General features: G+C 48.7%; 1 protein-coding gene across 1 annotated transcript in view; it reads left to right on the plus strand.

Moving 5' to 3' along the window:
* Positions 1 to 1,591: 1,591 nt before the first annotated feature.
* Positions 1,592 to 15,601, plus strand: part of KSR1 (kinase suppressor of ras 1) — a 45,269-nt gene continuing 31,259 nt past the window's right edge. The window contains exon 1 of the mRNA XM_064729062.1: positions 1,592 to 1,898. Coding sequence (XP_064585132.1) covers positions 1,674 to 1,898 — 225 coding nt within the window. The 5' untranslated portion in view covers positions 1,592 to 1,673. The remainder of the gene's footprint in view (positions 1,899 to 15,601) is intronic.

Raw genomic sequence — 15,601 nt, forward strand, 5'->3', positions numbered from 1 at the left:
CGGGTAATGAGGCCGGCACTCCCAGCACACAAACACTGCAGGGAATGCCAAGTATCCTGTGATGCACGGCCCACAAGTTTCCTAGGTTGCTTTCTTATGCAATGCGCTCGGCCTCTTGTCTGTAAGCAAATGGATATTCTCAGGTGGGTGCACAGCAGAGAATGTCTACGAGAACAATATCCTGTCAATAACATTTCCAAGTTCCACAGTCACCTATATTTGAGGATTTCAACCTGTCAGAGTCCTAGAAACAAAAATTTCTGGTACTAAATTTCCAGTGCTCCTGAGCACAGACAGGATAGATAAAGGCTTTTTCACAAGGTCAGAAATATGGAGGTAATAAGCAAAGTTACTTTCCCAAAACCACAGACTCATCAGATGGCAAACTAATTAAACCCTAATCCAGCAAAGCCCTTATTGCGTATGAAATTTACAGCATGTGAATAATGACAATGAAATCAAATACTTAACCTGACCCACATTCTTAAGAAAATTACTAAACAGCATATGCCACACTACTTGATGCAAATCCACACAAACTAATGTGGATACCAGTATTTATTTAACCATGAGAAAAACAGCTCAGTGTCAGCTGCTTTGCCCTGCTCCACTGCCTCATGTCCTAAATTCAGGTTTGTATTTTTTTTTCAGATGTCATTTAAGCTTTTAAAACCTGGTATCAATTTAGTGCAAATTAAGGAGGCTGTCTTCTTCTGTCAGTAAGGTACAACCTAACTGCCTCTCTGGATCTCTCATGTCAGATGAACAGTCCCAATTCTAATAATTGGGAGATGAGTGGTTCCTGCAGTGACAGCTCAGCTCTGTGCAAGTCCATTAGACAGGCTGGATATGAAACCAAATGTAATGCAGTTACCTGGAGTATTTTTCTCACATCTCCATTATGAAAACTGAAACCACAGCGATTCCACAAGGAATCATGAAGTTCCCTCCTACTCGTGATAGGGATGAACCCACACACCTATCGCAAAGCTTATATTCACTAAAACACATTTATCCTAATGCCCGCTCACACCTCCCCTGTTCTGGGCAGGCCGCCCCTGCCCGGCCCTGCTTCCTCCACGGGCGCCGAGGGGAGCGGAGCCGACCGCAGGCTCCTCGGAGCGAGCTGCGAGCCCTGACATACCTGAGGGAACCCTGAGGGGCTGAGGCGGGCGCGAAGAGGGAAGAGAGACAGCGAAGCGGGAACTGAGGGGCGAGGCGGGCTCTGAGGGGTGAGGGATTCGCTGAGGGGTGAGGGATTCGCTGAGGGCTGAGGCGGGAAATGAGGGCTGAGGGACGCGCTGAGGGACGAGGGACTCGCTGAGGGCTGACGCGGGAAATGAAGGATACGCTGAGGGCTGAGGCGGGCACTGAGGAGTGAGGCGGGAAATGAAGGGCGAGGGATACGCTGAGGGGCGAGGCGGGCACTGAGGGGTGAGGGACGCGCTGAGGAGAGCGCCCCGGGGCGGTGGCGGGAGCTGAGGGCGGTGGCAGGGGCGGAGCGGGCCTGTACCGCGGGCGCGCATGTACCGCGCGGTGATTGCCCGGCGAGCGCAGCGGGGCGGGCCGAGCCGGGCCGGGCCGCCTCCCGCCCGCCTCCCTCCCTTCTTTCCTCCCTCCCTCCGCCGCACCCCCGCCGCCGCCTCGCCTCCCGGCCTCCCTGATGCCGAGGGATGGATAGAGCGGCTGCCCTGCGAGCCGCCGGCATGCTGGAGAGGAAGGAGCGGAGCGGCGGCGAGGCGGCGGGGCCGCGGGGCTTGCCGGCCGTGCGGACCACGCTGCAGCAGTGCGGGCTGCTGCAGGACCTCATCGACATCTCGCTCTCCAACCTGCGCGGGCTCCGCACCAAGTGTGCCGCGTCCAACGACCTCACGCAGCAGGAGATCCGCACGCTGGAGGTACGGCGCGGGCTGGCAGCCGCGGGCGCCGCAGCGGGGCCGCGCTGCCGCCTCTGCCCCGCACGGCCGGGGCTGCGGCCGGGGCCTGCCGCTGCCCGCCGCCCTGTCCCCTCGGCACCGGGGCCGCGCCGCGCCCGCTCGTTCTCCCGCGGGCCGAGCGCTGTTGGCGGGGACAGCGGCCCCGCCGCGGAGCTGTCAGCGGGCTCGGCGCTCCCGGCGCGGGGCCCGCCGCCCGGGGAAGCCGCGGAGCGGAGCGCGGTGCCGGCGGAGCGCGGACAGGTGCGGGGCAGCCCCTCGGGTGCCCCGGGCTGTCGGGCGGATGCGCGGCAGCTCCGTGAGGCAGCGTGCGGCCGCCCCGCCGCGCCCCGGGGCCTGGGCCGGGCTCCTGTGTCCCTGTGGAGCGGGATGCGATGTGAGGCGCGGAGCAAAGGTGACTCCGGGCTCGCTGGCAGGAGGTGTGTCCCCACACCGCTGTCCTGGCGTGCTGGGAAAACTCCCCTTTGCCTCAGGTCCTTGGTGTTTGCTCCTGATGCTTCCTGCCCTCTGCTCCAGGCCTGTCTCTCTATCCCTGGCTCAGTTTCACTGATCTAATCTGATCCTCCCTTTCCCTCTGTTGCTGTGGCTCAAACGGCATCATGGACCGGGCTGGAGAGATGTTCTGCTGTGTAGAAAGATTATATGAAATTCTTCAAACACAAAACATGCGCTGCTGTGGTGCTCTCAAAGAAGAGCTGTATCTGTATAAAAGTCTGTATAAGTGCATAGGATGTATTTTTCCTTAGTTAATTTGACCTTTAGAAACTTAAATAACATTTCCTTTTATCTTCTTGGCAGGTAGTTTTGCTTTAAGCAAGCAATCCCCTCCTGTTCCCTTCTTTGATTTAAGTTTGATACAAATGCTAATGCTCCTCTTCTCTACCTGGTACTGGAAACAGTGGAGCTAAATAGAGCTTTAGGCTTTTTAGGAAGTAAGGATCATCACAACACTGTAACTGTAATAAACCTACATGCAGAAAAATCCATCGCATGAGAAATGAAGGTTGGGAAGAAAACCATGAAACAATAGGTGGTAGGTAGCTTTTGGCACAGTCTCCTGGAAATCTAGCATTCTTCCTTTATTTTTTGTCTGACTTTTTTGTAGTTTTGGCTGATTGGTTGGTTTGTTTTGTGGGGTGTTTTGTTTTGGTTGGTTCTTTTTCCCCAAAAATTTATAGCGCTGTTCTTCCTCCTGTCACCTCCAAATAGCATCCCAAAGGCTATTCTCTGTGAAAAAATATTTGTAGAGCCTTTTGGCAGCCCTACTTGAGAGCCTTTTTGATGCCCAAACAATGTCAATCAGCATCATTTTGGAAAATGATCATCACTATTTTGCTTGTGGACCTGTCTAAAAGCAAACCTTATTCACAAAGTGTAAAGGCCTTTTATGATCTTGAGGTTCTTCTTAAAGCAACGAAAGCTGTTTCTGGTGTTAGTTGTTGAGTGTGTGCACACAATCCTCTTCAGCATTTATCTGTTTAAACAAATGGGTGCCACATTAACCAATGATCATAAAATTTATGTTCAGAAGAAATCTCTTCGATGTACAGTCCAGTGTGTGATTTCTCTGGGAGTTCAACCAAGTGCTGGATCTCTGCCCACACATGGAGCTGTGGGCATGGGTACAGACTCCGTGTTCTTTGCACTGTTGGGCTGCCTGTACCAAAATACATGTCAGGCATAGCCCGAGTCTTGTGCTTGACTGTGCCAGGCTGCAGTCACAGAGCCAGACTGCAGGAGCTCAGGGGCTGTGTTTGCTTCCCCAGGCTGTCATTGCTTGTGGTGCCCCTGAGGGAGGTGGGCCTAGAGCTGTCTCAGGTACCAGCTGGAGTTCCTGTGCCCTGATTCCTGTGCCAGCAGTGCCACTGAGGCAGTGTGCCTCTGCCTGTGGGGTCGTGCCAGCACAGACATGAGCTCTGGTCCTGCAGGGAGCTGGGTACTGCTGCTGGGTGGACTCTGCAGGCAGCTCCTGAAGAGTCCAGAGTGCAACTGGGAGCTCGGAGTTCTCCAGGGCCTGCTGTGCTTTCCTGGTGGCCTCCATGAGTCACCAAATGGCTCTGTGGGTCATGATTAGTGTCTGCTGGTGGTGCAGTGCTGTGAGCCACATCTGTGCTATACATCCACATCTGTACTATGCATATTACTGGTCCTGAACTGGGAGCTTGTCTAGGCTAGGGCTGAATGCTCACAGGGCTTTTCTTCTGCAAAGACTTCAGAGGAAAAAGAATTGTGAAAACTTAGTTCCATTAATATAATTGGTACACTGTGTAGTGATGTGTAGTCGCCAGGTAAAGAACACCAACCTAACCAAGGGCACTTGGGCTCAAGCTCAGCTCGCTCCCCATTTACTGCAATGCTTTAATTCCTTCCTCATTCCTCTTGCATGTAAGGTGTTCTCAAAATAAAACACACAGTAGATAAGGATTTCAAACTGGACCTTGGCAGGTACAGATAAGCACTCACAGAGGCTCGAAGAGTTCAGGGAAAACTGAGATACAGGAAGGAGAGGAAAGAAAGGGCTGTGGGAATTGCTTGCAAGGGATGTGTCGAGTGTAATGTGTTGTATGAGCTGACCCTGTTTCAGGGTAGGAAGGCCATTTCTTAGAAGGGCAGGGAGTTTCCCTGTGGTGGAAAGTAGGTTCTGTTAGTTTGGTTATTAGCAGACTGGGTTCTTTGATGCCACAAGGTCTGGGTTTTTTTAAGCTTTATATCTTCTGCCCAATAAGTGCTTGAGTGTTTTTCTTTTTACCCAGTGCTGGTCTGTGCTTTCAGTTCTGTCCTAGCATGTTTACTCACTTCTCAAGTTGACTACAAAACTGAAATGGAAAATAATGGTAATTTTAACCCATATGTAAGAGCAAAAAATGTGTGCCATGTAGTGAGCATCCAGTGTGTTTCCAAGCATCCTTGGAAAGAAATAGCTCTGTCAGTCTTTACCTCTGTCCTTACACTAATCCCTTGTATGACTCAAATTGGTTTTGCAAAGTTAGAAGCATATTATTTTTAGCTGTATTTCTTTGTGAAGGCAGTATCTTTCTGGATTCATTTCCCTGGCTGGGAAGCTGCTGGTGGGACTAGACATCTGTGGTGAAGCACATCCAACTTCCAACTGCAGCTCAAGCCAGTCTGCTGGAGGTGAGCAGGAGAACGCAGTTGCAGGTGCTGGCAGCAGGAAAGGTTCCTGTGGTTTCTCAGCTGGAAACAGCTGCTTTGGTGAGCTGTGTGAGACTAGAGGGACACCTTCCCCCAGCACCCCCCAGTTCTGACTGCAGCGAAGATGAGAGAGGAAGGCTGAACTGTGAGACCTGGAGTGGATTTAGACTGCAGATGTATTTTCTTTCTAGCTGGGCTCTTGCCTCAGAAGAGCTGACTGCAGTGGCTCTGGCATGGCAGCTGCATCAAACTGGTTATGGTGGGAGTGTCGGGGTGAGGCAGTAGCACACATTCTGAGGTCTGCCTGCTCTTTCAGAAAACTGTCCTGGCTCTCTGGCCAGACTAGATCCATGGTAGAGACACTCCTGGCCCTGTGTGCAAAGATCAGTTTGGCCTCTTCCTCGGGAATGTCTTCTGTTTGACACCTTCAGCAAGCAGAGCACAGATCAGAAAGCCTGACTCCAGCTGGGCTGTCTCACAAAGAAGTCAGTCTGCTCTCCACAAATCAGCCGTTCAGTGCTGAATGGTACCTGTGCATTAAATCTGTTTGAACTTGCTTTGGCATTATCTCAATTCATTTGGCAATTTGTCTAGAAAAGGCTTATCTTGCCAAGCAATCTCTGAACAGAAACAACTATTTGAAAATGGGGGGAGGCATGAGAGAAGAGGAAGAAGGATTGTAATAGTCCTCACTTGCAAATTGGAAGTTGGGCATGCGTAAGGGAAGGACAACTGGGTTTGTAAATTGGAAGCAGTGGGAGTAGTGAATTTTTCAGGCCAAACTGCAACCTGTAGCCACATGTTTATGAGCTTTGTTCAGCTGAAAAGACTTCCTTTCCCGGCAGGTCTTATGTAAGAGAAGAAGAAAGTCTCTTACTTCATCTTACTTTTTGCATACATGCAACACATTTGTTTTTCTTAAAGGGTCTTTGTTTTTTTAGGACTCTTTCTCTTTTCTAAAATTTGTGCACTTCTTGTACAAGATAGTCTTCAACAGAGATTCTATTTGAGTTGGAAGAAGGGAATCACATATATTATCATCTAGTCTGCAGTCATCATCTTTCCTTTGTAACAGTTATGATCAGAATTTCCACATCATAATGGAATTTAGCACATCTCTTACCACTGATTTTATATAAATGTTGACACAAAAACTCAGCAGCAGTGTTTTCACTTACCTGCAGTTCCCAGGACAAGCTCTGGTGAGCAGGTTTTCATCAGTATGAAGACAGTACAAGGGACTCTTCACTTTTCTGTCAGGCTCTGTGTACTCCTTGCCTTGTGTTGCATTCTATGGTGCACTGATTGAGAAACAAGAAAGGAAGTGTCAGAGTAAGGCTCTGTGCTGCCTTGGCCTTTCTAGGGCTGCCTGTGTGGTCACTGGTAACACAGCATTATTCCTGCTCACCCTCCTGCAGCCCTGGAGCTGCGGGGCAGGAGCCCAGCAGAGCCTGGCTGGGAGCTCTGTCTGTCTGTCTGTCTGTCTGTGCCTGAACACAGCCACAGGAACCCACAGCCTGTGCTGCCACACTGGCCTCAGTCTCTGCACACAGCTTCTAACACAGAGCTGATCTAATCAGGGAAGTAGCCAAGCTGGGCCCCAGCTGTGTCCAGCTGAACTCCTGGTTGTGACCAAGCTTGCCCAGATCCCACCTGCCCAGACCTTGGGCTGCTGCTCCATTTCCAATGCTGTGAACTGCATTTCACCCAAGGAAAGCCCCAGTCAGTGTTCCAGCTGCATGCTAGAGACAGATGTACAGCAATGAGTCAGCACTGGGTACACAAATTTATCACCTGCTTTGGTCATAAATAGGAACACTTAACAAAGAAGTCAGGTGACATACCAAATTATTTAAGGAATAGTGTCTGTTACAATATTTCCAACTAAGTGTAATCTATCAGATGCTTGAGGGATAAACCCTCACCTTTCTTTTAAGATTAATATTTCTTACCCTCATTTTCAGCTTAGAGGGATTCCTTTTTTTTTCTTTTTTTTTTTCCTCCTTAATAAAAGGAAAATGATGCTGAAAGCAAGCCTGGCTATCTCCACTGTTAGGGCGTTGGGGAATGTATTGGCTGGATTACTGCTGTGGTGAAAGGCACAGAGTGATGTACGGATGATCCTGACTCAGCCAGCTCTCAGACTTCCCTCCCTGCTCATTTCTCACTCCTGTGGAGCAATCCCACACAGTTGACACTACCAGCAGCACAGAGTTGCCACAGCAGGCAAGTATAGGGAGCAGAAGTTCTCTGAATCTGGAAACACACCTGCTCCAAAAGAAACGGGGACTTCTTCCAGCACATGACTTGTGAGCAGTTGTACATGGAAGTGTCGTGGGCATTCCTGCTTTGGAGGGATGCACCTAGTCAGACTAGCACATGATTAGGAAACAGTTTGGCATTCCGGCTTAGCACCAGTCCTCATTGGCATAGCCCTTGGAATGTAGGACAGGATCAGTCCCCACTTAAACTAGATAAGCTCTGCCTTGCTTGTGGGAGGACAGCTGGGAAGCACCAAAGTTTACAGGTGGTCAGAGAGGCCTTTTGCCTTAAGCCAGAGCTGCACAGAGCCCCTGTGGCACCTACAGATGGCAGAGGCGTGTCCCAGCCAGCCCTGCTCCCACTGCACACCTCCAAGGCCATGAGGTAACCACTGCTGCAGCTGTGGTGTTCACTGGCCCCTGTGCTAGGTGACAGTCACCTGTTCTGTGCTCGGCTCCCTGCCCTCCTTGGAAACCTGCTTTTTGCATGACCTGTTTAAAATGAACCCTGGAGCATTCCTGAGTGGAATCTCAAGCCTTTGCTTAGGCCCTGCTCTTGGGTTTGAGGGAATCACAGCCCAGGCTGATCATAGGTGTCTGGTGTTTATCCCGCTCTAAGTGCAGCACAGAGGGCTGAAGTCTGAGCTGTTGGGGCTGGAGGCAGATGGAAGATCCAAATCTCATTGGACTTACACACCTGAGCTCAAGACTGTTCAAAATCTGTCTTTAAAGGTAAAGTCAGTACAGTTATCATTTGTGTATATATTCTAAAGTGAGCAGAGGCCAGGTCTCTCGTTCCTCTTATGCCTAGTGAGAACATCCAGCTGGTTCTGTGTGCATCTTGGGCAAGCAGGGAAGGGTCACAGGACACTTAAACACAGAGTCAGGAATCACGCTTTGGTCGGGGTATGGAGTGCCCCTGATAGGATGATTAGTAGTTATCCCACATGGAAGAGCTCTAATAGTAGAGCCTGTGAGCTCTCTTTAGAGCAGTAATTAACATGGCACTGAGGAATGCTGCTGGGATGCAGCAGATCCAGGCTCTGATCTGGTCTGATCTGATGCTGCCAGAACAGGTCATTGACCCCAGTGTTCAGCATGCAGCCAGGAGCCTCAGGGTTGAGGCCTTGGAAATCTTCAGAAGCTTTTTGCAATGAGTGTAGTACCTTCCTGTCCAGTTCTGCTCCCCTTACGTGCTTCTAAAACGTGCGTTTGTTGATTTATCAAAGAACTTTCACTTCTGTTTGAAGCAACCTAAATTTGGAAAGGAAGTCTTGAGCTCCTCGTTGTTGTGTATGGGTTGTTGTTGAGGCCTGCAGGTTCCAGTGTGAGGTTTTAGTTATTAACTGAAGAGAAGAAATAATTAGTAGGTTTTACAGATTGAGAACTGCACACTGATTTTTGGCCATCAGCAGTAAAAGACACTGCTAGGGGAGGTGATGGGTTTGTCAATAGGTGCACTCATGGGGAGATGTGTGTCCATGCCCCTTGTGCTGCCTACAGTGCTCTTGGAGAACCTCTCCACACCTGGTTCCTACCAGTTTTCTAGCAACATTTTTCTTCTTCCAGAGCAGTTTTTCCCTTTTATTTCTAGAGTAAGCTAGAGGATTAAATCCTGCTTTGAAATACAGTTACATAGTTCCTCTGAAATAAGCTGAAGTGGGGAGATTTTGTTTTTTAAAACTTCCTGACTCTTTTAGATGTCTCCTTAAAAACTGTTCTTTATCTGCCAAGCAAAAGACTTCAGGCCTTTTGTCTTTATGAGCAAAACTGAAACTTTCCACAGTTCTCTTAATGCAAAATGCTTCTGGTTCTTCACCTTTGCTAGGCAGGGCTGTGTGATGTCCTGCTGCCCGTGCCTCCTGCCTGTGCCTGCAGTGGCTGTGTCCTGCCTGTCCCCTCCCTGCAGCGTGTGCTCAGCTCTGCCTCAGCACAAGGTTTTGTCCTCTGGCCCTGGTGCTGTGACAGCTTCTCTGAGGCCCCACAGACATGGCCTGACTCAGCAATTTTCACACCTCTGCCTTGATCTTTCCTGCAGCTGTAAAGCCAAGGTGCAGAGGGGAAGGGGAAACACGTGAGGAAATGCATGGTCTGATCCCTGCCTCTCCCTTTCACTCCTCGTGGATCCTCCACATGAATAGGCTGGCTCAGCCCTTTCAATCTTCCTGTACTGCTGACACGAGGAGCCTGCTGTGAGCTCGCTGCCACTGCAGGCATGGCCCCTTCGTACTGCAAAGAACAAAGTCTCCACATTCTGGCTGTGTTTTACAGGGTGGGTTAGCACCATGGTCTGTCAGCTTCCCTCACAGAGCCTCAGTGGTGTGGGAACAGCATCAGTGAGCTCTGCAAGTCTCTGCATTGCTAGAATTCTTTAAGAGTTCTTCTAAGTGCTGAGCCTTCAGCCTCTTCATGCAAGTAGCTGTGGCTCTGAGATTTATCTAACCTCAAACTCTGGGAGAGACAGTGGGGAGGAAGTTGGAGAGCCACCCTGATGCATGGGAGATTTGAAATGTATCAGTAAGAAACACTCATTTATTTGGGAAAAATAATTTTGGGAGCTTTTCCTCCAAGATGACTGACTGACTGCAAACGGACCGTAGCTTCTGGGAGGTCAGGGTGGGTACCATGGCACAGCTTTGCTTTGATCTCAGGTGGCTGCACCAGGATCACATTTAATTACTTTGAAAGCCTGTCTCTGAGCAGTAGATTCTCTTCCCCCAACTGGGATGGACTTCATTATACAGAGGACAAAAGTCTGCGTTTTCTTCAGTAAATTCTTATTTTCATGCAAAACTTTGAACTGGGTGATAGCACATTTGAACTTTGAGACTACTTTAGATTTATACTTGAGCTCTGATGTGAGTTTTATGTTCATATTTCTTCTTAGATTTGAGGTATGAAATAAAGCTCTTTTATTCCTCAGAAGCTGAAAGACATGGAAAACCTTCTGTGAGCTGTGGTGCTTTATCTCAAAGCACATATCATTTCCAGCAAGGTAGCTGTTACATTCCTATAACGTATTGTCCAACTATTATTTAATCAATAAGACATATATTTCACAGCACAGCAGATACACAGCTGTAAAGCCAACAGCCTTGCAAAGCTTATAGTATTGGCTACCAAGTACTGTCCTCCAAAGATTTTCTCATGTTCCAATGAGCTTCTGCCTGCCATCTGCCCTTCACACAGTCGTCATATTATGTCTGTTCTTTAAAAGACAATTTAATTAGATCTTCTTTCAGTAGGTTTTAATCAAGTGTTATGGGGTTGCTGGTGAATTATTTACAGCCGTATCACTTGATGGAACACTTGGTCTGCTGAAGGTATCATGTAAGTGACATCTGTAGCAAAGAGTAGAGCTGGCTTTGACCGAGAGCCCCACTTATGTTCCTTGGGGTTGTCTAGTTGACATCAGATGAATGTCAGGTTATGTGAGCCCACTTTCCTTTACAGGAGTAGCAGTTGAAAGTGACTGCACTGAAAACAAAGGAGTTGAAGCAGTTTAAAACTAGGGTAAGAGCTGAATTTAGCTCTAGTCTCTGCTGGCTCAGTTCTTTTATAAGTGCTTTTCAAGGCTGAATACCTTAAACAGCATGGCCTTGACCCCACTTGAAGCTCCAGCTATTTAAACACGAGTACTGTTGTACTGTCTTCAGACTTGGTCTGATGTTAAAGTGTGTTTTGAATGAGCAAGGGACTCAAAAACAACACTCACATAGCAAAGGATAACCAACTGAGAAAGGGGATATTTTTAGAATTCAGAAGGATTCTTTCTGTGCCTTATTCCACCGGACTCTTGGTAGAAATTCTACAGTTACAAGATAACCTTTCATGCACGTTTCAGCAACATTGCTCTTTTGCCAGTTTAGCTCCATTCTGCACGAGACAGCCCCAGCATGAGGCTGCCATCCACCCAAGTACACCTGGAAGTTTACAGCAATAACTGTTCAGCTCTCTCTTGGCATCCAGAACTTACACTTAATTGTTCTTGTCCTTTTTGAGCCATGTGTGTGGCAAGAAATGCCACATACCATATGGTGGTCTCATCCTTAGCATGCAAGTGCTGCTGCCCACGGCCTAAATAATTTTCAGTGTTTGTATGAAGATTTAATTTGCTCACATCTATCTCTGAAATCTCTGCTACTGAAATGATTACAGGAATGCTTTAAAGTCCAACTACTCTTAGGCTCCTTCTCTGAATTTTTAAGTGCTTGGACCTTTTCCTGGGGCTGATAGTGCACTACTAGTACAGCTGGCAATCAAGAGCTGTGTGTAGGAAAGCGACCCCTACCATTGCCCAATCCATGCGTTCTTTCAGTGGGTAAGTGCAGCTGTTTGGCTTTAGGGAATGATGTACAGGGAGGTCCTGGAAACCCCCAGGAGACCAATAGAGAATTTAGCAGGTCAGCGTAGCTCGTTGGAGATCATTGTGTGTCATGAGCCTTTTGTGAAGGACAAGACTAATTTACAATTTAATTGTGTTGAAATCCTGGATGTGTCAGCATGCTTCACAGGCTCCTCAGAAGGGACAATAGGGTGAGAAGTTGTGTACTCTGCAGTTCCCTCTGCAATAAGAGAGACACTGCCTACACTCAACCCATGCTTTGATCCTTCCTCATTCGCTAGAATGACCAAAGACGAGGAGGGAGTTTTTAATGTTGGCCAGTGAAAGCTGAGTAGTTACAGTCGCGCTGAGGAACTGAAAGCAGTCGGCCTATTCATGAGAGGCTTTCCTAACTTCTCGTGGCAAGTAGCAAGGGCAGATGCATTTCAGAGAAAGTGCTTCTAGTCCTGATTTTATTTAGTGTTTGGGTCAGGACAATGTGGAAGTTGGGATAAGAGGGGAATTAACTGCACCTTTATTGCCCTGTAATTCTCATATTGCTGCGGCAGATGGCCTGGCTGGGAGACAAAGGGAGCCTTAGCATTGCTTATCTGGGTTGGATATCTGGAGCACACACCTGACAGGTTACCTTCGAGTCTCAAGGTTCACGTTCAGGTGACACTGTACAGCAGTCGGCTTTATAGTGGTTCCTCTCCTTTCAGCTGCTGTGGAACCCACAGGTGTTTTCCTCTCTGTGTCTGCCATTGCCGTTTGTTGGTTCCATATGGATCCTCCCTGGTCCCAAGCCTTGTGCAGCTGCTGGCAGAGCCTTTGCAGCAGAAGGTGCTGCTCGTGTCAGTGAGAGCCTTCCCCTCCCCCAGGCTGGGATATTCCTTGTGCAACGTGATCTAACCCAGAGTGGTTGGGAACTGATGGTCCAGAGTTCATTTCCAGTTATTATTGTAGCAGGGAGTCAGGCTGGATCGAGGTACTCATTTCCAGCACAGGCCATATACCCTTTGAAAGCATAAACAACCTCTAGGTCAGTTTTACTTAGCTTCATACACAAGGGTTTCAGCTAAACAGGAAGAGCAAGCAGGAGCTAAGGCACTGCAAGAAGCTGGTTCAGCACTCATCCATACTGGACTAAGTAAGGTCCCTTTTTAAGTAGAAAAAGATATACATGGAGGACTAAGCTCTAAAGCAGCAGTGGGAGCTCCCTGTTTTTGTCTTTTGAGCTGGTCATCTTAACTGCAATGCCTTTTTTCTCATTATCCAGGATAGCTTTGAAGGCAGGCATGTTCAGAAGTTATTGCCATGGTCTCTTAGAGAGACTGGAGATTAAAGGGGCTGAACTAGGTGAATCATTACCCTCAGAGTATGAAATTGTAGTGTTGGGGATCCATGCCTGGTGTTTGTGCAGACCCAGCAGCAGCAATCTGTGTGTTAGTAGCAGTAAAGCCTCCCTCAACTGTACTTTGATGCACTCTAATACAGCCTTCTGTTAAGATCTGAGGCTGAAAAGACTCTTTGCACAGCTCAGTGTCTGTATGTTAGCTGAGACTAACTTGTGGTGGCTGGCTGTCATTGCCCATTCCAGCTGCACTTGTGCTGCCCTGGCAAACGGGGCTCAGGCAGCTCCTGGAGCAAACTGGGGTCAGAGGCTGTGCAATTCAGAGTGCACTAGGGCTGCACAGCCAGTGGGGAAGGGGAGCCTCTGGGCTGGACAAACAGGTCACACTGGTTTCCAGAGCTCTGTCCTACCTGAGCAGAGCTCCAAGGCTGCAGGAACTGGATGCTTTCAGGTAGGAGCAGCACCAGCACTTTGTGAGATAAAAGCTTGTCAGAGTTGAAGTTCCATCAAGTACTAGAGTGTTTAAGCTTAGTTTAGCAAGCATCCATCTGAATAGTCAATAATTTGACTTCTTTGCAGTTAATAACTAAGTTCCTCCTACAAAGCACCACTGATACAATTAAATTTAATTTCTGACTCCAGATTAACAGCTTCACTTGGTCCTTGCTATAGCCTTTCCTTTAGGGAGAGACCAGCTTGGATATGAGGATCTAACCATTTGTGCCCTCTTCAGGGAGCAGAGGTCACATCCTGCTCTGTCTCTGTAGAGGTGACTCCTACACTCCTGCTCTTCCTGTTGCCTCGCTCGCTCTGCCCGTGGCCCTGCAGAGGAGCAGGGGAGTAGGAAGGAAGAACTAATCCAGCACAAAACCTCACTGAACAGTCAAAGACACCCAACAACTGACCAGCAACTTTAGAGCAGAATAGAACACATAGCTCATCCCAGTAACTTCAAAACAAAACCAGGGAAAAGGCCATAAATAAAACCTTTCTGCAACACCATCTTCTGTCTCACAGCCTTTCCCCACAGCCCACGTTTAACCCAAAATTCTTCAAGTAACCCTTAATTCTCACTGCAAATATACTGCCTCCATCAGTGGGATGGTCCTGGGCTTTCAGAAAGGATCTGCACAGAGGTTTGTCTGGGACTGTGATGTTCCTGATCTTGAGAGAGCAGGAAGGCTAACCCGAGGACGTGGAACTGCAGGGAGAGGGGGCTTTGGACAGGTGCTGGTGAGAACGTTTGTTTGCTGAGAAGGAAGGAGAGCTGACCCTGGAAGCAGACTCACTGGCAAATGGCATCGCCAGTCCTGGAGGGAAGATAAAGCTCAGACAGTCCACTGACACTATTTTACTTTTAACTGTTTTAGGAGTGTCTCCTGGAGCTGAGCTGTGGGGGACCCAGTTAACCTGGCAGCTGAATCTCAGTTACACTCACAGCTGTTCCAGCCCTGTATTTTGTGTCTCAGTGCCTGTACACAGCACTCTGGGAGCATTCTTGATAATTGGTGAGCAAACTGAAAATCTCTGATCCCACTGCATGGCAGAACATACCAAAGCTTTTCTTTTTCCCTTTTAAAATCTTGGGTTATAGGTTCAAAGCATTTTGAACAGAGTGGGGTTTAGTGTATTTTGTTCTTCCTGACAATCCCAAAGTACAATCTCATAGCAGCTTGTTAAAATAAAGCTGTTTTGCAGTTTTAAAAGAGAGAATGTGGCAAGTTGCCACATTCCAGTTAAGCAATTTCCTATAGTTGACTTTTTTTAAAATGCACATTTTTTTCAGCTGTGTCCCTACTCTGTTTTCTCTGCAAGAAGACAAAATACCCCAGACAAGACAGAAGCCCCCAATTCTGCATTAATACTTGAAGCAAACCCCCCTCCTGAGTCTCATCATGAGAACAGAACACAGAGCATTGGCGCGGGGGACTGTAGTGTATGTGGCAAACTGGAATTTTTAAGAACTGTGCCTTTTTTTGGAAGCAGCACTTTCCTTCCTGGGGGTAGCTTTGCTGTTTTTTACGGCAGCAGCCCTGAGGAGGGTTGGGAGCGCTGCCGTGGGCACGCCGGGCTGTGCGGGGCTGAGCGGGGCTGAGCGGGCGGCTCACTCCCAGTGCCGGCCTGGGCTCGGTGGGTGCGTGCCAGTCCTGCCAAATCGGGCTTTGGCAGGTGCACGCAGAAACCCCGTACCTGACTGAAGAACATCTGCTGAGTAATTGAAAAGGAAGAGCAGGCACGTCCTCAAGGTAGTGAGTAATGCTACAGCTTCCTATTTCTGGGTGACTGTGCTCAGCCCTCTCCTTTCTCCTTTCAGCTGAAGGAAATGATTGGCAGTGGCTGTGCTGAAGAGGCAAGACTGGACATGCAGGGGCTTTGCAGGCAGGCCATGGAAATGGGCTCCAGAGCCTGCGCAGCCAGACTGCTTCTATTGAGCTCCCAAATGGCTGTGTTTGTAACCTAACCCAGCACAAGGCTCAGCTGTACTGCTGGGCTGACAGGCAGCGCGGGCAGGACCTCGGCCAGCATTCGGGGAAATCAGGGCATCTGGAAGTTTCAGATAACTTCAGTGTTCTTT

The sequence above is a fragment of the Zonotrichia leucophrys genome, chromosome 19 (assembly GCF_028769735.1).
Source record: "Zonotrichia leucophrys gambelii isolate GWCS_2022_RI chromosome 19, RI_Zleu_2.0, whole genome shotgun sequence".
Lineage (NCBI taxonomy): Eukaryota > Metazoa > Chordata > Aves > Passeriformes > Passerellidae > Zonotrichia > Zonotrichia leucophrys.